The following is a 24,053-nucleotide window of genomic DNA, read 5'->3' on the forward strand; positions in this document are numbered from 1 at the left end:
TAAAAAGCAAATCTGTCCCGCGTTACCTCTTCAAACAAGTAATCCACAACAATATAACAAGGTCCACGGACAAAATAAATACTATAGCTTATAGTGCAACAGGAGAAAATTATTTCTTCAGCTGATAATCTTATGTTTTTTACCAAGGCTGGGAGTGGGACACTTTGCTATTTGAAGGACAGATCGATATTGGATGCTAGCAAAGGGGCAAATTTTGTAGTCCCATGTAAATGTATAATGTTAATTCTCTATACTCAGAGGTATGTCAACAAGATCCTAAGCATTCCCCATATAGATCCTAAAAACATTGGAAATGTTATGTTTAGATACAGCAAGCCTCAGTAGGCATCTAAACACACTATGATCTGTTTACGATTAACTCTCCTGTCACTGAAATGATAGCAAAATGTGATATATTTGTTATAAACTATTATTTTCGTGTAACCACGTTATGTCGGGCACAACGTCTCACAGTTATAAGTTCTGTTATCATTGACAGCTTTCACGTGTCTAAGTTTGCTATCCCCTTTTCCTACAATGCCAGTTTAGCATATAATCCAATGTCAGCATACGCAACCAAATTGTGTTCCCATCATACCTAAAAAACTATTTTCTACCTGGGTAAGTGATAAAAGGACACAGGCTAACACTCACCTCCTCTCTCCATTGTATTCAAACTTTATCCGAACATCATTCTAAAAACAAAAGAAAAAGGGGGAAAATAGTTAAATATTGGATATCCACCATAACAACTATTTCCTTCAAATGTGCTTGAGAAAATACAGCTGGGACATTTGGCAAAAATTATAAGATAGCTAAACGTTTCTAAATGGTGAAATTCCAAACCGGCTAGTCTATATATAGTTTCACTTTTTTGATTGAATTAAACAAACAGTTATTACATTCACCTTTTTCTGAGTGTGAAGAACCTGCCTCAAAAATAAAAATGGTAGGGGAACAATAAAATGTAGGATAGTTTCTTAAAATGACTGGTCTTGTACTATGGCCACCTGAAGTGATGCATTACTGCACTAACATGTACATAGATGTCCAGTTGGTAAAACAAAACTGACCTGTTTGTTGGGCAGGTTGCTGGCTTTTGTCTTCACCCCTTCAATCCCCGGCATTCGATGTCGTCGACCCATTTGAAGGGCAACCAAGTCCTTCATAATGGACTTCAAGGCTTCTTGCTCGTCTGCAGTAGAAAATAGAAACAAAGACATCAGATTGTTTGACTCTAGCCAGCTCAAAAGAAACATACCTGAATTAATAGCAACTTGGGCAATCCTTGCTTTCACAGATTATACTAGAGGGGTACTACAGTGCGGACAGAGCTAGGTGTATGGTTTTAAAAACTACAATACAAGTAAATCAAGTCTTTGCACCATTGTATCCATTGTGGCAAACTAAAAGTCAAAGACATAAAAGAAAGACCCAGACAGACCATGGGTTGTAATGTTCACAAGCTAAAAGTCAAACTTGTAATATTGGGCTGGCCAAGTTGGAAAAATAACAGAAATTATTTCCTACATGCCCATTTCTGCCCACAAAATTAAATTAATCAGCCTCAACATTAAAACCAGCTGTCTAATATGAACATGTCCTGTGGTATCTGACACCAAGACATCAGCAGCAGATCTTTTCAGTCCTGCAAGTTGCGAGGTGGGGCCTCCATGGATCTGATTTGTTGTCTCAGCACATCCCACAGGTGCTCAATCAGATTGAGATCTGGGGGATTTGAAGGCCAAGGAAACACCTTAAACTCTGTTATTGTCCTCAAACCATTCCTAAACAATGTAAGTAGTGTGGCAGGGTGCATTATCCTGCTGAAAGAGTCCAATGCCATCAGAAAACACAATTTCCATGAATGGGGTGTGCATGGTCTGCAATAATTTGTAGGTAGGTGGTACGTCTCAAAGTAACATCAAGATAAATGTCAGGACCCAAGGTCTCCCAGCAGAACATTTCCCAGAGCATAACACTGCCTCCACCGACTTGCCATAGTGCATCCCGCTGCCATCTCTCCCCTAGGTAACGCACACACACCTGGTCATCCACCTGATCTTAAAGATGTGATTCATCAAACCAGGCAACCTTCTTCCATTGCTCCATGGTCCAGTTCTGACTCTCGCGTCTCCATTGAAGGAACATTCGGTGGTGGACAGTGGTCATCGTGGGCACTCTGACCAGTCTGCAGCTACGCAGTCCCATATGCAGCAAACTGCGACGCACTGTGCTTTCTGACGCCTTTCTATCATGACCAGCACTACGTTTTTCAGCAATTTGAGCTACAATAGCTCTTCTGTGTGATAGGACCAGACATGTTAGCCTTTGCTCTCTAAGTGCATCAATGAGCCTTCGACACCCACAACACTCAACACTGCCGGTTCATCGGTTGACCTTCCCTGCATTACTTTTGGTAGGTACTGACCACTGCAAACCGAAAACAACACAAAAGACTTGCAGGTTTTTTCTAGATGCTCTGACCCAGTTGTCTAGCCATCACTATTTGTCCCTTGTCAAAGTCACTCAGATTCTTTCACTTGCCCATTTTTTCTGCTTCCAACACAGAAAATTCAATAACTGACTGTTTATTTGCTGCCTAATATATACCACCCCTTGACAGGTGCCATTGTAACGATATAATAAATATTTCTCACTTTTCACGCTGTAAACTTATTTTCAAACTACGTAATTTATCTTAAATTTGAAATGGTCAGAATTCAGCTCTTAAGCCCGCAAAATTGTCAAAGAGTAGCTTGATAAGCACCGAAATGATGACAAGTGGACATTTTGAATAAATAGTTATTTTAGCAACACATTTATAATCATTTACTTTCTTACAGCACCACTCTTAACACATCCGAGCTTTAGGCATCAAGGCCGGCAGGTGATGCATAGGACTATAAGGCTCAACCTCAGGAGATCCAGTGTCACATACCACGTACCATGGTACCCTTCAGCAGACAAGTGTTTGGAAGCTCCATGTTCTGTACAGCACTCATATGCCACACCAAGTACCAAGATATCAAGGAATCAAAGCTCTCTACAGACTTTGCCCTGATCCATGCAGGGTCCAATGTACCTCAGCATCCTTACATTCAAGCCTTTCAGAGGACTAGCACCCAAGCTGGGTTTACGGAATACTCTTGGGAATACAGGTCAGATGTTTACAGGACAGTTTTGAGAAACACCACAGTCAAATGAGAATTTAACATTGGTTTATTTTTGTCTCATTAATTAAAATAAAAAAGTTACAGGATTCTTCCCACAACATGTAAAAAAACAACAACAACCCTACACGCACAATATTCTACCTTTCACTCATTAGGAAATTAATAAGACAGCCTGTAATTACTCCAGCACAAGCCAAGTTTTATAGTTTGGGCTTAAAAGCACTTGAGTTGCACACATTTCCCAGCAGCTATGACACAACGTCTTGTACAAGTTCTGTGGATAGGGGAAGGAAATGACACGAGCACAAAAAACAGAATCACAGAGAGAGAGTGAGACAGCAGCCTGTACACACAGAATGTCACAGACAAGCTATATAATCACACAGTGACATGCCTGTACAAACACAGAATGTCACAGACAAGCTATATAATCACACAATGACATGCCTGTACACACAGAATGTCACAGACAAGCTATATAATCACACAGTGACATGCCTGTACAAACACAGAATGTCACAGACAAGCTATATAATCACACAGGGACATGCCTGTACACACAGAATGTCACAGACAAGCTATATAATCACACAGTGACATGCCTGTACACACACAGAAAGTCACAGACAAGCTATATGATTACACCGTGACATGCCTACACACACAGAATGTCACAGACAAGCTATGTAATCACACAGTGACATGCCTGTACACACATAATGTCACAGACAAACTATATAATTACACCGTGACATGCCTAAACACACAGAATCTCACAGACAAACTATAAGATTACACCGTGACATGCCTGCACACACAGAATGTCACAAACTATATTAATTACACCTTGACATGCCTGTGCACACAGAATGTCAGACAAGCTATAGAATTACACTGTGACATGCCTGTACACACACAGAATGTCACAGACAAGCTATATCACACACAATGTCACAGACAAGCTATATAATCATACCGTGACATGCCGGTATACACACAGAAAGTCACAGACAACTATATTATTACACAGTGATATGCCTGTACACACACAGAATGTCACAGACAAGCTATATAATTGCACCATGACATGCTTGTACACACAGAATGTCACAGACAAGCCAAATTACACCGTGACATGCCTAAACACACAGAATGTCACAGGCAACTATATAATATAATTACACCGTGACATGCCTAAACACACAGAATGTCACAGACAAGCTATATAATCAGTGACATGCGTAAACACACAGAATGTCACAGACAAGCTATTTAATCAGTGACATGCGTAAACACACAGAATGTCACAGACAAGCTATATAATCAGTGACATGCGTAAACACACAGAATGTCACAGACAAGCTATATAATCAGTGACATGCGTAAACACACAGAATGTCACAGACAAGCTATATAATCAGTGACATGCGTAAACACACAGAATGTCACAGACAAGCTATATAATCACACCGTGACATGCCTGTACACACAGAATTTCACAGACAATCTATATAATCACACAGTGACATGCCGGTACACACACACAATGTCACAGACAACTATATTATTACACAGTGACATGCCTGTACACACAGAGAATGTCACAGACAAGCTATATAATCCCAGTTACATGTCTGTAAACTCAGAATGTCACAGGCAACTATATAATATAATTACACTGTGACATGCGTAAACACACAGAATGTCACAGACAAGCTATATAATCAGTGACATGCGTAAACACACAGAATGTCACAGACAAGCTATATAATCAGTGACATGCGTAAACACACAGAATGTCACAGACAAGCTATATAATCACACCGTGACATGCCTGTACACACAGAATGTCACAGACAAGCTATATAATCACACAGTAACATGCCTGTACACACACAATGTCACAGACAACTATATTATTACACAGTGACATGCCTGTACACACACAGAATGTCACAGACAAGCTATATAATTACACCATGACATGCTTGTACACACAGAATGTCACAGACAAGCTATATAATCACACAGTGACATGCCTGTACACACAGAATGTCACAGGCAACTATATAATATAATTACACCGTGACATGCCTACACACACAGAATGTCAGAGACAAGCTATATAATCAGTGACATGCCTAAACACACAGAATGTCACAGACAAGCTATATAAATCACACAGTGACATGCCTGTACACACAGAATGTCACAGACAAGCTATATAATTACACAGTGACATGCCTGTACACACACAATGTCACAGACAAGCTATGTAATTACAGTGACATGCCTACACACACAGAATTTCACAGACAATCTATATAATCACACAGTGACATGCCTGTACACACACAGAAAGTCACAGACAAGCTATATAATCACACCATGACATGCCTGTACACACAGAAAGTCACAGACAAGCTATATAATTACAGTGACATGCCTACACACACACAGAATGTCACAGACAAGCTATATAATCACACAGTGACAAATCACAACATATCACAATTATTACAAAACCACATGCTTGTACACAATCTACACACAACCACTGTTATTTACTAAAGTGAAGATTCAATTCAATCTCAAATTTAAAGGATCACTAAAGTGGGTGCAGTGGTCTTTAGTTTTAACCCTGCTATGTAAAACATTGCAGCTTTTTTTTTTTTTTTTTTTAAATGGGAATGTTAACATTGCAGGGTTAAAACCACCTCTAATAAAAGAGTAAAACTCTTTCACGTGACGCAGAAGCTCAATGAAAAGTACTGAATTCAATGCTTTCCTATGCGATGCATTTGGCCCATGTGCAGTGCTCACCGCATATCACTTTCCAAAGCTCCTCTATGAGTAACATTGGAGTGGCCACCAGTTTGAGAGCCATATGACGTTGCGGGAGGCGCAGCGGCAATAGCTCCAGAATGCCAAACCACAACACCAGACCTGGGGCAAAGTTCTAGAAATACAGTAGTTGCCATGGAAAAAGAATAAAATGTTCCTTGGGTTTGCTACACTTTTTTAAAACTTTGCGCCGTAATTTCTGTTAATACATGACCCCACTGTTTTTAATTCCCCTCTTCTCCGAACTGCAGAGTACAAAGGACCTTATTACAATGATTGACAGGAAGCCAAGATGGAGGCGCTACATAATATTACAATATAAATAGGGATAGATTTCCACATTTAATTGTAATATTCACACCTCATAACTATAGGTTTGGTAAATACAGGGACACACACACACATATAAAATATTATGACAGTTTACCTTTAATATCAAACCATTTAGTAACAATTTCGTATAAACCAGGCTTTTCTATGAGACCAGCGATCGCCCCCCAACTCAGCCATATGGATAACAGAGAATTAAGACTGTCAATGTGGCCAACCTGGATGACACTGATTGGCTGACAATTCAGGGCTAACCTACCTCTAGCAGTCTGTGACAAACTCCCCTCTACAAGTGAGTTTGCCACAGCTACTGGAGGAGCTTGCTTGCCAGCCTCCCGCCCACAGACTATGGGCCCTGCAGGGAAATCTGTAAAATACTATTAAACTTGACTGACCGTTTTCATGAAACTGTTTTGGGCATAGGACCATGTGCACGGTCGATCAAAATTATGACTTCCACAAAATTCCTGAACCCCTGAACTGATCTGCGTGATGTTTTGATATGTTGGTCACCCAGACCAGGGCTATCAGGAGATGTAACATTTGTGGGGATATCATGTGTTTTGGGGTACGTTTGGGACTTTTTAGAAATGTATGCTTTTTCTGTGCTTGAGATAATTGGATTAGAATTAGTACAGTTACTGATCCAATTATCTCCCAAGCAGAGGGGAGGGATTGTGTGTCATGTGTGGGAGTGCCTTACATTGTAAATGTGTTATTATTGGTTTGCAAGTTTGTGTCCCTGTCCCCAACAAGGTCCGTGTGGGCCTTGTATTGGGATTGTCATATAAGGCCAAGTGCGGCTCCATTAAAATATATTCCAGCTTACACTCCAAAACTGTGTGTCGTCCTGTTATTGGAGGGAAAGAAGATTTACTCCTGTGTCTGCTGTTCCAGCTTGCAGGGGATAGAACAGGGAAAGTCCTTGTAAGGACTAGAGCTAATTCCCCATTCGGCTCCAGGAAGGAGTGGTTCCAGTGCCCCAGTCAAGCCACAGCGATTGTGGGCAGAGGTGCTGCTGTTTGCCCCCTGTTCCAGTAAGGAAGCTGTCCTTGGCAGAGGTTCCCAGCCAGGGTACAGGAAGCTCTGTTACACTGTCTAAGCCAATTAATGCTGTCCAGTAATATCCAGCTGCTAGAATGTACCTTTAAAAGGACACTACCACAACATCATCTCAATTAAGTTATTTTAACGAGTGGAGGTCCTGGGTACGGTCTTACCATAAGTATTAAATTGTTATTGAATGGTTTAAAGTAGCTCTGTCACCTTCTGCAGTGTGGTGGCCCAGGAGAAGCTGTCCTTTGCATCGCCACCACGAAGCATCCAGTGGGTCCTTTTCAGCTCCCGGTGCTATATCTGCCAGGAATACTGATCTCTATGAAGGATGCCTCAAAACTGTGGGATCCTCCATAGACAATATCCGTTTCTCCACTATTTACAGCTGGGAGAAATGGCACAACTCCAGAGCACTTTTTTTTTTTCTTTTTTCAAGGTAAGGTAAGTATGCCTTGATCAGGCTACTTTAAACCCCAAATCTGCAAGTTGGCAACCGTTCACCCAACCCCTCCATTTATTATGCAGGTCCTCTCCCTAGATCCCTAAATAAGAAAAGTGAATGAAAAAGGTACGTATCATTTTCATTTACTTTTCTGAATAAGGAGCTAGTGAAACGCTAGTAAAACAGCGTCAGTGGTGCCTGGTTAGAGGTTTCCTGATTCAATTCTCGGACCTTCAGAGAAAGTTGCTGGGCAGAGCGATGGTATGACATTTTGCAGAGTTTGGGGTTAAACCGTTCGTCATCTGCCTGGGACCTCATCAAACCATAACAACTTCATTGTGATTTTTTTTTTTCATTCGAGATGTTGGGGTGGAGTACTCTGGTCCCTATGTATCACTGTCCAGAGTGACTTAGAATTACAGAGATTTACAAAAAAAATCTCTGCACCTACCGATCTGTCACATTGTGGAGTGACATCACAGGATAAATTTTACTTGCTCAATTGCTGTCCACGGTCTATCCAACTTGTGCATACACCACTCCATGCCAGCACACAACTTAGAGAGAAAGATCAACCAAGTTAACTGTAAATTGGGCCACAGGGAGCTTGGTTTCAGCAAACTTTTTTCGCTTGAGGGACGGATGCTATGTCTGTAAATAGACAGAAGGCTGCATTTAAAATAAATGGCTCCCTAATTTGGTATCATTATTTTTGTGTGATTGCCATTTATAGCGATACCAAATTAGGGCGTTATAGTAAAGATATAAATTAGCGACGTACCTACTAAACAGTTAAAATCAACTTTTCTTAATTTTGATCTTAACAATAAGAGCAAGAAAAATCACCGGTCTCCATCATGCTCTCCTTTATGATAAAAAGGAAGAGTTGAGGGGGAGTCAGTACATCTAATACACGCAATAAATAGTGTGAAAGAATGCATACCAAGTCCCGGGCCTCCCAGATCCCCATCCCTTATTCTACTAAAGAAGACAATCAGTGCAAAACCAGTCAAAAATGGGGGGGGGGGGGGTTGACCTTCTCAGGCCCATTGGCAAACAGTATCATGGTGTAAAATAATAAAGGAAAGATAGCATGCTTTCAACATATTGAACAGGTCCACTCATCACATATAATAAGTGAACTGCAACGGAGAGATAAAATATTGTACGATTTTAGAAAGTTTAAACAATGTTTTTTATTTTTTTATTATGGTACATTTATTAGTTATTCATACAATGCATTTAAAATGGTGTGTAAAATCCTGCCAACAATGCCTCTTTAAAGTGGTTTACTAGAAACTATACACGATTTGTGTCTTGGAGTTTCTTTTTATACCATGCCAATTCAGGAGAATCACACGAAAATCCTAATAAGGAATTTAAACTTGACTTTCCATTCCTAGTTTTATAAATCAGAGTGTTTATCTGCCAGCGTATTCATGATCTGTGGCCTATCTGCCCAGTGCAAAAAGCAAGTTACTCTCAAATAAAAGCCGTTTTAAGTTCTGAAGTTATTACATGAGGCATATCAAAATATGTGATCCTGACTTAAAAAGGCACTTTAAAACAATGATAAGAAAGCTTTATAGGTGCGTGGTGAAAATATCAGGTCATCTGCTTTGTGCCCGGCCCTGATCTAGACTAGCCTTATGTAGGGTTATTTGGGAGCAAATAATATTTGCACCTAAATATTCTTTACTCTGCCTTTTGCGCCATTTAATTTTCCTGTTCCCCGTTGGTGCTTCTTAATTTTTTTTTTTTATTAATAATTTTGATGTTTTTCTGACATTTTTTTAGCCACTGCCAAATGTTCTGTAATGGATAATGAGCTTTCAATCTTTTTAACTAATAAAAAAAAAATCCTTCAAATGCAAATGTGATCTATGGTATATTCATCTGGGAGGAAGAAAAAAAAAAAGCAAAGAAACATTGTGATGTAATTCCAGTAAAATACAAGTTTAGCAGGCTAAGATTGCCACAAGGCATATGTATGTATATGTGTTTGTAGTATCAGTTAGTTAATTACACGTAGCTAAGATACTGTTATCACTGTACTGACCAGGTGCAGGAATGTAAGAACTGGAATTACGCGTCCCTCTCCTTTGTATCAGATGAGCCACGTGGTTAGACCGGATGGATGAGTTTAGACTCTATTTATTAAATAGGTTAAGGGTATGTGTGGGTGTAGTTAATTGTGGGAGGAGCTACAGTGCTATATAAGGAATGTACTCTATGTATTCAGTACTCAGACTTTGCTGTATTTTGGTGACGCTAGTCCCTCTGAGTCCCGATCGGTGATCCAATAAAGAATCTCTTCCTTCCTGAAGAAACCTGTGTCCATCTCTCTGTGCTTGGCTTCCGTCAGTTTCTCCGGTATCATTTGGTGCATTGGCCGGGAAGCTCATCGTTCAACGGTAGCTGAGAGGCAGAGGCGTGAGACGGTCTATCTTTGCCCACGTTCTCTACGGCTGCACCCCTGAACTTCTGCGTGGACCTCCCTTCGTCTCGGCGCCACTGGTCTGTTGTCCAGGAGATCATCGGCCTCTACGTGAGAAGTGCTGGGGTGTCCCCGTCGATGAGTGTGAACTCAGGTTCAGGAACGAGGAGGTAAGACAACTGCTGTTTTAGACGGCAGGACCCACTAGGGGTATACCGATTGTGCGGTAGGCCCAAAGGGGTTTTGAATCTGTGTATCTGCCCCCTCTGTCGGAGGGAAGGAGCGAAGGCGCACCGCTCGATCGAACGCTCTTTAGTCAGACCGTTTGATTTGGTTAGTCAGGCGGGGTCCTGGTGTAAATAGCCCTAGCCGGACACCGGTGTCTTGTCTAGACTAGCGTTCTAGGGTGTATATTACGTTCGCTAGGTCGGAGGGACCGGGAGACTAAGCGGCGCCTGTGTAAATTCGGTTCGCTAGTTCTCATCCTATCTGGGCTAAGTGGGAAGGCGTGTAAATTTGGAACCCACTAGACTTTTGATAGTGCGACTAAGAGGCGCCTGTGTAAATTCGGTTCTCTAGCTCGCTATATATGTGGTGATTGGGCAGTGTGGCTAACCAAAACGGGTGTATATAGTTTTAGGTAGTCCATTCAAGGTACTGGCCAATAGTTTAGTTGGGAATTGTAAATGTGTTAACGATTGTTTTAGTAAAGTGTATATCTTGTTAGATAGCGCGAGCTCAGCCGTCTAGCGAGAGTGTTAATAGTGTGTTGCTGTATTATAGTGCACGGTACCATAACCCTGTATATTTACTGACATTATATAATAAGTACTAATCATTGTCGTCCATTGCATGTTTAACACCATAACCACTAATAATTGTATTGTGACCTTAACTTGTGCTTTGACCTATGCTAACCGTACTGTAACCGCTATTTGTAAAAGACGATGTTACTGGGGTGTGTTATAGACGGGTAATTCGTATATAGAGAATTATAGCGTGGGTGACTGTATAGTTACGCCAAAGGGCATAATATTGATTATATAGTGACTGGTGTAACAGCTGTGTGTGTACGGGAATTCCCTGAGTGTTTATTGTTATTGTGTACGTTTCACTTGGTAACCGTACCACGTGGTGCTGTTGCCAGAGGAAACGGGTGTGACTGTTGAATAGTACGCGTGTATAGTATTCGTTGTCGACGACGTTCCATTGTTAAGTATGGGTGCGTCGCAGTCAACGATTCCGGATCCCTTAGGATGTATGGTTAAGAATTTTAAAAAGGGATTCAAAGTTTGTGATTTTGGGGTAAAGATGTCTCCTGTACGTTTGGTCACTTTGTGTACTAGGGAGTGGCCTACTTTGGTTGCGGCATGGCCGCCACGTGGCAGTTTGGATCCAACTCTGGTACAGCGCTTACACGTGGCTGTATCGGGTAGGCCTGAACTTTACGGCCAGTTTCCTTATATTGACTGTTGGAGACAGGCCGTAAATGACTCGCCAAAATGGCTCCAGACATGCCACGAGGAGCAGTGTCGCCTCATGGTAGCTAGGACTTGCTCGTCCACTAGGACTGGTGTTAGGCCCATTTTGGACACGCCCCCTGAGTCCGAGATCCCTTTGCCGCCCCCTTACTTTCCGTTAAGAAGAAGTGACGCAAACGCAGGAAGTCCTGCACCCCTCCCCTCATTACCCTCATCCACTTCCGCTTCCTCCTCCAGTACAGGATCCACCCCCCCTCGTACTAAATCTCCCCTTCCGGAACCAGAATCCACCCCCATTAGAAACGAATATCCTGATTTGGCGCCACTTCAGACTTCCGGTCAAGCTTCATCTAGCTCGGCTCGAAGTGTTTTATTTACGACCTTTTCCCAAAACCGACCTCCCACATCCCCATACCCTATCTCTCCCCGACCGGAACCCATGACTGACGCCTCTCTACGTAGCCCCATCCAAACCCGACAGTTGACTGGTGCCCAACAATTAAAGCACTATCAGATGCCTCTTCGTCTGAATCCCGGGTCAGCTTATATCGATGCCGCAGGTCAAATGGCACACGCTGACCCAGTCTTCGTATATGTCCCATTTACCACAACCGATCTTTTAAACTGGAAGACCCATAATTCCTCGTATACTGAGAAACCACAAGCTATGACTGATCTGTTCACCTCAATAGTACAGACGCATAATCCGACATGGGCTGATTGCCAGCAGTTACTAATGACTTTATTTAACAATGAGGAAAGGACAAGAATAAATCAAGCAGCCATTAAAGCATTAGAGGATAGAGCCCGTGCTTTGAACCAAGCCAATCCAGCAGCATGGGCCGCGACACACTATCCCAACACCGATCCCGATTGGAACGTAAATGGTGCTGATATGGTTCAACTCAGAGCCTATAGAGACGCTATAATTGCTGGCATGAAAGCCGGAGGAAAGAAAGCCATTAACATGTCGAAGACAGTTGAGGTGATCCAGAAAAGCGATGAAGCGCCCAGTGTCTTTTATGACCGATTATTGGAGGCATACCGCTTGTATACCCCCTTTAATCCGGAAGACGCAGACAATTCCCGAATGGTTAACTCCGCCTTTGTCAGCCAAGCATACGGAGATATTAAGCGCAAGCTACAAAAGTTAGAAGGGTTTGCAGGTATGTCCATCACCCAACTAATGGAGGTAGCAAATAAGGTCTATATGAACAGGGATACAGAAAGTAAGAAAGAGGAAGAGCGCAAGATGCGTAAAAAGGCTGATATGCTAGCGGTAGCGATCGCAGGCGTAGATAAACGGGGCCCAGATAGAGGCAATAATAGATGGAGTAGGGAGCCTTTGAGTAGGGATCAATGCGCGTATTGCAAGGAAGAAGGGCATTGGAGGAACGAATGTCCGCAAAGAGAGCAGTACGAGAGAGACCAACCCAGGGCAGGCTACGGAAACTTTAGAGGTAGAGCGAGAGGTAGAGGAGGCCCCGGAGGGAGTAATGGTTATAGAGGGAGTAATGGGAACAGAGGAAGTGTTAGGGAAGACAGGTATATTCCAGCAGCGCAAAGGTCCCGCGATAGAGAAGGTAGGGACTTTGTAGGATTGGCTGACACTGTCATGGAGGACTATTGATACCGACCGGGCTCCATCCCCCTTGGTCGAGCGGAGCCTATGGTCGATGTATCAATAGGGGGGAAAAGGAGTGCGTTCATGATCGACACTGGTGCTGAACATTCAGTGGTGACTAATCTAGTTGCTCCTCCATCTGGAAGGACTATTACTGTGATAGGAGCAACTGGAAGAAGTGCTGAAAAACCGGTTCTTAAAAGTCGACTCTGTTCATTGGGAGGCCACGTAGTAAAACACCAATTCCTTTATATGCCTGAATGTCCAGTCCAATTGCTGGGACGTGATATGCTATCAAAATTACAAGCGCAGATTACGTTCCTACCAAATGGAACAACATCCTTAAAGTTTAATGGACCTTCAGGTATTATGACTTTATCCGTACCAAAGGAAGAAGAGTGGCGACTTTATACAGTGTTGACTAGCCAAAACCCTAGGAGTGATGAGACATTGTTTAACATACCAGGAGTTTGGGCAGAGAACAACCCACCAGGACTGGCCCGCAATATTCCACCAATAAAAATTGAACTGAAACATGGGGTTTATCCAGTGAGCCTAAGACAATATCACATTCCGCAGAAGGCTAAGAAGAACATCCAATCCTATCTGGATAAGTTCATACGGTATGGTATCCTAAAATTCTGTACTTCCCCCTGGAACACCCCATTGCTGCCTGTTCAAAAGCCCGGTACAGATGAGTATCGACCTGTACAGGACTTAAGAGCAGTCAATGATGCGGTTGTTAGCATACATCCAGTTGTACCCAATCCATATAACCTGCTTGCTTTAATTCCGGGCGGGGCTACTTACTTCACAGTCTTAGATCTCAAAGATGCCTTCTTTTGCCTCCGAATTGCCGCAGAAAGCCAATGTATTTTCGCTTTCCAATGGGAGAACGCTGTAACGGGCTCAAAACGCCAAATGACTTGGACAAGACTGCCCCAAGGGTTTAAAAATTCACCTACCCTATTTGGTTCAGCTCTAAGTCAAGATCTACTGGATTTCGAGTCTATCCCAGGAGAATGTGTATTGTTACAATATGTAGATGACTTGTTGATAGCAGCAGTTACAAAAGAAAAATGTCAGCAAGCAACGCACGATCTACTACATATTCTCTGGAAGGCAGGATACAAGGTGTCCAGGAAGAAGGCTCAGTTGTGTTTGCCAACTGTCAAGTATCTGGGATTCCATATCTCTGAAGGTCAAAGGATTATGGGGCCAGAGAGAAAAGAAGCTGTCTGCCAAATACCAATACCCAAGAATAGAAGACAAGTGCGAGAATTCTTGGGGGCAGCAGGCTTCTGTAGGATATGGATTCCCAGCTATGCGATACTGGCAAAACCTCTGTACGCAGCCATCAAAGGTACAGAGCACGACCCCTTCTTATGGACCCAAGAACAGCAAACGGCATTTGAAGATGTGAAGAAGGCTTTGATGAGTGCCCCAGCATTAGGTCTACCTGATCACACACGACCATTCTACTTATATGTACACGAGCAAAGAAGAATGGCTGTGGGAGTATTGACACAGTACTTGGGATCATGGCAAAGACCTGTTGCCTACATGTCTAAGCAACTGGATGCAGTGGCCAGCGGACTTCCACCTTGTCTAAGAGCCGTAGCTGCAGCCGCCCTGCTAGTAGCTGAAGCCGATAAACTCACTCTGGGTCAAGAACTTTATGTACGAGTCCCACATGCAGTACAGACGTTGTTGGATTACAAAGGAAATCATTGGTTTAGTAACAGCCGTATGACCAAGTATCAAGCAATGTTGTGTGAAAACCCAAGAGTGCATTTAGAGACTGTAAACACCTTAAATCCAGCTACCCTTTTGCCGCAACCTACTGAAAGTCAACATGATTGTTTGGAAGTAATGGATGAAGTATTTTCAAGTAGACCAGATCTTCGTGATTTTCCCATCCAGAACCCCGATGTTCAATATTACAACGACGGCAGTAGTTATGTGAAAGAAGGGATCCGCTATGCAGGATATGCAGTGACAACAATAGACAAGGTGATAGAAGCTCGGCCACTGGCGAAAGGAACATCAGCACAAAAGGCAGAATTAATAGCACTAACACGAGCGTTACAATTGGCTGAAGGTTTAAGAGTAAATATCTATACGGACTCTAAGTATGCGTTTTTAACCACTCATGCCCACGGAGCTTTGTATAAAGAAAGAGGACTACTGAATTCAGAAGGCAAAGAAATCAAGTACGCAGCTGAAATCCTACAACTATTGGAAGCAGTGTGGGAGCCGAAAGAAGTCGGTATCATACATTGTCGAGCGCATCTGAGAGGAGATGGTGATGTAACCAAGGGAAATCGGATGGCAGATAGTGCAGCTAAGCGTGCTGCTGAATCAGGAAGACAGGAGTATGTGGGGCATATAGCTGCTCTTATACCAACTCCACTGTCCCAATGGACTCCAGTTTATACAGCTCAAGAAGAGGAGTGGTTAAAGACTGAACCGGGAAAGTATTTGGAGAACAAGTGGTATCAGCTAGAAGATGGAAGAATAGTCATACCAGCATCACTAGCGGTAGAAATTGTCCAAAATTATCACAACGGGACACATTCTGGGAGAGACAGTACTGAAGAATCTCTCAGGAAACATTTCTACATACCAAGATTGTCCAACTTGACTCAGGCCATTGTACGCAGATGTGTAACGTGTGCTAAGAATAATGCAAGACAAGGACCAGTAAAGCCACCAGGAGTCCAGTTTATGGGGGGACTCCCCATGTCCGATCTACAAATAGACTTTACAGTAATGCCTAAATCGGGTGGACATCGTTACCTGTTGGTAATTGTGTGCACCTATTCAGGCTGGGTAGAAGCATGTCCTACTCGTACAGAGAAAGCAGGAGAAGTTGTAAGATTCCTGCTACGAGAAATAATACCCCGATATGGACTACCCTGTTCTATAGGATCGGACAATGGTCCAGCTTTTGTTCATCAGTGCCTACAACAACTGACTCATATGCTTGGTATAAAGTGGAGGCTTCATACTGCATATAGACCCCAGAGTTCTGGTAAGGTAGAGAGAATGAATAGAACTATAAAGAACCAGTTGGCTAAAATGTGTCAGGAAACCCAACTTAAGTGGAACGTTCTCTTACCCATAGCTTTATTGCGAATCCGCAGTACCCCTACCAGAAGGATGGGCCTCTCTCCTTTTGAAATCATGTATGGGCGACCACCTCCCGTACTTGGTAACTTAAGGGGGGACTTGAGTCAGTTGGGAGAAGGAATTACCCGGCAGCAGGTTGTAGAGTTGGGTAAGACTATGGAGGAGGTACAGAAATGGGTACAAGATAGATTACCTGTGAATATTTATCCCCCTGTTCATAGTTATCATCCAGGAGACCAAGTGTGGATTAAAGAGTGGAATAATGTACCGTTAGGGCCCAAGTGGAGAGGTCCTTATGTTGTTCTTTTGTCTACCCCTACAGCGATAAAAGTAGCCGAAGTAACTCCGTGGATACATCACTCCAGGGTTAAACCAGCAGCAGTCGATTCTTGGCAAATTACAGCAGATCCAGAGAATCCCTGCAAGATCCGGTTGAAACGCACTACTCAGTCGGAGTAACGAGGAATTATTGTGGATTACAAATTTTATTGTTACAGGTGTGAGTGAGAAGGCCATAATAAAGCCTGTCCGCTTACCAACACATAGTGTATAAGCCAGGAAAGTCTCGAAGGGACACCTGTGAAGACGAGCAGAACTCCATTCCCTGCAGCCCTCACATCCTGGAAGCTGAGGTTCCATCGCACGGACGAAGACTGAGGATGACGGCGAAAGATGTGCTTTTGATTGTGTTTATTTATATGTGTTTTTATATTCAGGAAGGTAGAGGTACCGACACTCCTAGCTGTGAGGTATGCATTAAGACTACGAGAACAGGTAACCATATTTCCCAAACCCTAATTTGGCATTCACAATACGAATGTAAAGGAGAGGTATCAAGATGTAGATACCTAAATATAGACTATAGTGTGTGCCATTTAGGAGTAGGAGAACCTAAGTGCTTCAGTCCAGAGTATCAACCTCGTACAATTTGGTTGACTCTCAGGAATGGAGATCCTCAGGGGACCCTAATTAATAAGACGGTGTTAGAATCCGTACATTCTTCGGGTGTTCTGCTATTTGATGCATGTAAGGCGATATCAAGTGGTAGAAAACCGTGGAATGTATGTGGGGATCTTAGATGGGAGAGGACGTATGGGTCTAATGATAAATATATTTGTCCCAGTAGTAAAAATAAATATGTGAGTCCTAGATGCCCAAATAAAGACTATAACTTTTGTCCATATTGGTCTTGTGTGGGGTGGGCGACTTGGGGACAGACAGTAGATAAAGACATGATAGTGACTAAGTTGCCGACTAGCCCTTATTGTAAGTCTATGGAATGCAACCCAGTCCATATACTTATAAATAACCCCGACAAGTTCCTAGATAAGTATGGAAATTTATTTGGGTTTCAGATATACGGGACGGGTTTAGATCCTGGGACATTATTGTTTATAGGAATAGAGACTGATACGGTATCCTCCCAGACTCATCAAGTATACCATTCCTTTTATGAAGAGATGAGTATAGATAATAAGATCCCCCATAACGCTAAAAACCTGTTCATTGACCTAGCTGAAAGTATTGCCGGTAGTCTTAATGTTACCAACTGCTATGTGTGTGGAGGTACTAACATGGGAGACCAATGGCCTTGGGAAGCAAAGGAGGTAATGTCCGGTTCTGAGGCAGTTGACCAACTAATATCTACACAAGCCGATTATCATTTGAGTGTTAGAGGTAAATCTGAGTGGAGATTAAAGACCTCCATCATAGGTTATGTTTGCATAGCAAGGAAAGGAATAATGTACAATACTTCTGTAGGAGAATTAACTTGTCTAGGGCAAAAAGCTTATGATGATGATACTAAAAATACAACTTGGTGGTCGGCTTCAAATGTCTCAGAACCATCTAACCCGTTTGCTAGATATGCCAGTTTAAAGGATGTGTGGTTTGATTTATCCATCACATCTACCTGGAGAGCCCCAGCAAATTTGTACTGGATCTGTGGTAAGAAAGCCTATTCGGAGTTGCCACAGGACTGGGAAGGGGCATGTGTGTTGGGTATGCTCAAACCATCCTTCTTCTTGTTACCGATTGAAACAGGTGAGACTTTAGGTGTTAAAGTGTATGATGTGAATCATAGGAAGAAAAGGGGACCCTTAGAGATAGGCACCTGGGAAGATAATGAATGGCCTCCCCAGCGTATCATAGATTATTATGGGCCAGCCACGTGGGCAGAAGATGGTACCTTTGGTTATAGAACCCCAATTTATATGCTCAACCGTATTATAAGATTACAGGCGGTGGTTGAGATTATTACTAATGAGACCTCACAAGCACTCAATCTTCTAGCGAAGCATAATACCAGGATGAGGACAGCAGTGTACCAAAATAGATTAGCCTTGGATTACCTTTTGGCAGTAGAGGGAGGTGTATGTGGGAAGTTTAACCTGAGCAATTGCTGTCTTCAAATAGATGACGAAGGGCAAGCAATAGCTGAGCTTACTAGCCATATGGTTAAACTAGTGCATGTGCCTACTCAGGTATGGAAAGGGTACAATCCAAGTAGTTGGTTTGGTAGCTGGTATGAGTGGTTTGGAGGGCTTAAGGCAGTGGTAGGTGGAGTCCTACTGATTTTACTGTTGTGTCTACTCCTACCGTGTCTTATACCCTTAGTAGTTAGGTCTGTGCAAAGCCTGATAGGAAGTATAGCAGAGAGGAAGGCTGCTGCACAGATAATGGCGATATATAAGTATAAGGCTCTAGATCAAGGAGAACCAATGCAGGAAGATGAGTGTTAAAAGATTCACATCATAAGATAAGTCTGGTCTGGTTCATGGTAACCTGAGGTATATGCAAACCAAGGTTAAGTGATGCCTCAAGTAATTGTGAAATATCAGAGGCATCAAAGGGGGGAATGTGATGTAATTCCAGTAAAATACAAGTTTAGCAGGCTAAGATTGCCACAAGGCATATGTATGTATATGTGTTTGTAGTATCAGTTAGTTAATTACACGTAGCTAAGATACTGTTATCACTGTACTGACCAGGTGCAGGAATGTAAGAACTGGAATTACGCGTCCCTCTCCTTTGTATCAGATGAGCCACGTGGTTAGACCGGATGGATGAGTTTAGACTCTATTTATTAAATAGGTTAAGGGTATGTGTGGGTGTAGTTAATTGTGGGAGGAGCTACAGTGCTATATAAGGAATGTACTCTATGTATTCAGTACTCAGACTTTGCTGTATTTTGGTGACGCTAGTCCCTCTGAGTCCCGATCGGTGATCCAATAAAGAATCTCTTCCTTCCTGAAGAAACCTGTGTCCATCTCTCTGTGCTTGGCTTCCGTCAGTTTCTCCGGTATCAACATAAGAGGAATAAATGGTGGCAAAAAGTTTAATATTTTGGTGCAATCAAGAAAAAAAAAAAACTGGTAAAAACTACCATCATTATTATTACAGAAGTAACACATATGTGGGTACTAAAATAATGGCAGATACCTTAACGTACATAGATTTGTCAAGAGCTTTTCCGTTTCTTTAAAGATACCTAGAAATATATTTCATACAAACTCTAAATTGTGCCATTTTTCATTTCTTGATAACACTGTGCATTTATCAAATCTGGTAGTTCTCACAGTTATAGTAGATACATGTATTTGACCAATTCTCTGTAGTTTTGCAAATCTGTTCAAAGAGCTTACAAGCACTACTTGTAACGTCCACCATGCATACGTTTAATGTGGAGTCCAAACCAATTTGCTGTTGCACACACATACAGACAATATTTTATTTATATTATAGGCCTCTTGACAAGCCTACTGATCTAGGAATATAGCTTACTTCTAGGGATTGTCACAAAAAAAGATCACTACTGATGCAGACAGATGTAAAGTCTTAAAGGTTCTACAATAGCACGGGGTAATCTGTGTTTTTGGTCTCTCTTGGTTTAGTTTTTAGGCAAAATTAATTTGAGCAGATGCAGCGCAAAAGACTGGATTTGGGGAAGAATACCACTAGTGACTGCTCTGCTCGATGTAGTCATCTTGAATTCTAAGCTCACAAAGAGAAGAAGATAAATGAAAACTTAAATGCTCGTTCCTGTAACTAGCTCTGAAAAACCATTGTCTTAATCATAAACTGCTCTTGCAAAATGTATGGGATGGCATATGATAAAGATTGAAGGAAGGATACTGGCCTAATCAGACTAGATCTTGCCACAGCTTTTAACATTATTGACCATGGAATGATCATCGGACAGGGAAATAAATATTAAGTGGTAGGCTTTGGATAGGCTACCACCAAAATAGATCACTTCCTTTCCAATCCCCTGTATCCAAGTAATGCCAGGTAATAAGGAATCCAAAGTGAATTATCACAAATCACCAATAACGGATAACATCTTTATCAAACTCCTGGAGATATCCTCACAAAGAGGCCTACCCTTCAATACACATTTATGATGATTATGCCGTTTTTAACTAGACCTTTAAAAAGGACCACATAAATTTGTTGCCACTATCTCAAAGACATTTACAATGGATGGGAGCTGACCTCAATAAAAAAAAGAAATTAAGATAAAGTTATGATCATCGAAGCATATTCACAACCAACTCAAACCACAACTATAAAAGCAGAAGATATAGATTGGAGAATGGAAGTTGTATAAATTTAAACATGTTTATCAGCAGCTCAACATCCCCAATCCTTTGATACTGGACACGACTAAAAGTTACTGTTCACTGCAAGCCTGGACGGTCCATGGCACACTCACCAAGACTAAATTTCTACTTCCCAATGGCTAGATGTCACAGAGTAGTGTGGAAGCAGGGAGATAAATGTATTTCTTATGGAGAAAGGACATATTTGCACTGCTCAAATTTCTAGATAATAAAGTTTCCAGGTGCTTCTCCCAAAGAAAAGGTTAACAATTGGAAATAATGGGGATACCGATAATGTTTGCTATTAAGTGCTGTAGTTGAATATATTTTAATTACATACATAATATTGCTATTGGCCTGATCCATAAAACAGCAGTAATACAGTAATGACAGTAAGGTCAAGTCTGTTTAGATTTGTGCAATCAGTAAGACTAATAACGCACCCATTTAGCCTTGTGTTCTGTGATACAATTGGACCAGTTTCTTGTTGAAAACCAGTGGAAGGTAGGGTTGTTTTTGCACAAGGTGGACACATATTATTCAAGACTTGAAATTGAGAACTAATTAGATGAGAGAGGGATCCTAAAAAGAAACACAGATTTGTTTTGGGGGGGGGGAATTCAAAGTGAATTTAAGATTTTGGGACAATTTGGAAAAATATCAAGGTTGACAATTCTGAACTCTACTCTGAATTCCTGGAACTCAAACTACAGTAAGTAATTCTAAAATCCAACTGGGGACCTCTCAACATAAATCATTACCTGCCATTATATTGCCAATTGAAGCAAGAGATAATAAATGCCTGTTCGCCCATAAAGAAAAGCATAATTTGGATGAAAACTGAGCCAGTATATGTCTAACACTGGTATCCTGAACTGAACTTTCACCTATTTAGACTTCACACGTTCCAGAACAAAACAAACATAACAGTAGCCAGACTGTTAATTAAATTTCAAGCGCATGTTCTAGATGCCTAGAGCAACGTTTCCCAATTGGGAATGGGGTTTAGCCAAAATTTCTAAAAACAAAATGGCCGTGACTGGCAAGGGAGCAGTGATCTCACTGCTCAGCTTCCTCGCGCGCACAGCAGTGATGCCGGAGCCGAAATATGACGTAATTCCGGCTTCGGCATCACTAAGAGGCACGCAAGGAGATCTCAGTTCCTTTGACGCCTGCATGCCAGCCGCCCCACTGGACCCCAGGGACCACACGCCAGCAGCTCAGCAGTCCTATTGGACCCCAGGGAGCATGTCTGTTAGGGAGTTTGTATGTGATTGTGTGTCTGTCAAAGAGTATGTGTGTGCTTGTCAGTGAGAGTGTATGTGTTTGAATGTGTCTGTCAAAGAGTATGTGTGTTTGTCAGTGAGAGTCTGTGTGTCTGTCAAAGAGTATGTGTGTTTGGCAGTGAAAGTGTGTGTGTGTCTGAGTGTGTCAAGATTTGTGTATGTGACACTGTGTGTATCGGAGTGTGTGTGTATGTCAGTATGTGTCAGTGTATATCAGTGTGTTTGTATGTACTGATGTGTGTGTATGTCAGTGTGTGTGTGTGTCAATGTGGGTATTTGAGTGTGTGTGTGTATTTGTGAGTCAAGATGTGTGCATGTGTCACTGTGTGCCACTATGTGCCAGTGTGTATATCTGTGTGTCAGATACATATACACACAGAGACACACTGACACAGAGATACACACACCTTGACACACCAACACATACCTCCCCCCTTCGGGTGGAGGGGATTTCACGATGTTGATACACTATGTCAAAAGGTTAATTGGGAACCCCTGGCCTAGAGCAACAACAACACCCACCACATACAAATAAAATCAGCTTCATTGTATTGGTGCTTACAAAAGAGTGGCAACTTCTGATCTTCTAGCAGTCTTTATCGAGAAATTATGGAAGTTTTTCATGCTTTTTTTGTTATCATCATATTGAAGGAGCCATCACATAACCTTCCTCAAACGACAACTCTAACCGCTCAACTGTATTTAAGTGTTCTTGCATAGCAAGACCACTTAATGTTATCTCACATATATATTATTCTTATTCTTATTATAGCCAAATTTGGCACCCTAACTTCTACCACAGTTTTTACACTACATAGACAAAAATATACCGTAACGTGCGGATTGTTCCCGATTGGTGTGCTATTACTTTGTGGAACTTTTCGCCAAATGGTTCACGGAATATCGCAGTTCTTGTGGCGAAATTGGTCCCATAGGAATGAATGGCAAAATGTTCAAAACTAGAGTGGGAGCTGGCAAAAGCTGAAAAATCAGGACATGAATTCTAAACTGCCACCACTCCCTCATTTTCAAGCCCACCTACACAAATCTTATATCAAAACGTTCAGCTATCCCTGCTGCCACTAAGAATGTCCACGACTAAGCCATAGTCCTGATAGTTTTCACAATATTTGTTTGCAACTCACGCCGTCCATTGACATTCATTGAAACTTCACTCTAGCCAGCTCAAACTTGAAGAGCAATTTCTAAACTGTGACTGTGCCTTCATTTTTAATACTTCAGAGACATACTATGCATCATAATGTAGGTCTGGGTCTTGTGATTCTCACAATATAAATCAGACGAAAAATAACAGATACAATTAAAATGGACGAATTGTCCGCATTATTACACGATACCACCAAACAATATCACAAAATCTGGGACCCATGGTTCTACGAATACCCAACCTCCACCGGCACACACTGAGCAAGCCACACACCCATCACACCTCGAACCGGGGCACACGAAGCCCCCCAACGGGGTACCCCACCAACCCGAAAACACGCCGCCTGCCCCCCCCCTTTTTTTCCCTCCCACCCAGACCTACACTGCCATTTGACACCAGGTCCACGCACAAATCACCAGAAACGTACGCATCTAATGGTGGAGGCAAGAACATTTCACACAATTTCCCCAGAAATT

At 42.1% G+C, this 24,053-nt stretch overlaps 1 protein-coding gene across 1 annotated transcript in view; it reads right to left on the reverse strand.

Moving 5' to 3' along the window:
• MAP3K3 (mitogen-activated protein kinase kinase kinase 3) overlaps positions 1 to 24,053 on the reverse strand; it is a 48,877-nt gene that overhangs the window by 19,967 nt on the left and 4,857 nt on the right. Inside the window, exons 2-3 of the mRNA XM_063459413.1 lie at positions 1,074 to 1,195; positions 655 to 695 (exon numbers count right to left, since the gene is read on the reverse strand). Of these exons, the coding sequence (XP_063315483.1) occupies positions 655 to 695; positions 1,074 to 1,195 (163 nt within the window). The remainder of the gene's footprint in view (positions 1 to 654; positions 696 to 1,073; positions 1,196 to 24,053) is intronic.

The sequence above is a fragment of the Pelobates fuscus genome, chromosome 6 (genome assembly GCF_036172605.1).
Source record: "Pelobates fuscus isolate aPelFus1 chromosome 6, aPelFus1.pri, whole genome shotgun sequence".
NCBI classification, from domain to species: Eukaryota; Metazoa; Chordata; class Amphibia; order Anura; family Pelobatidae; genus Pelobates; species Pelobates fuscus.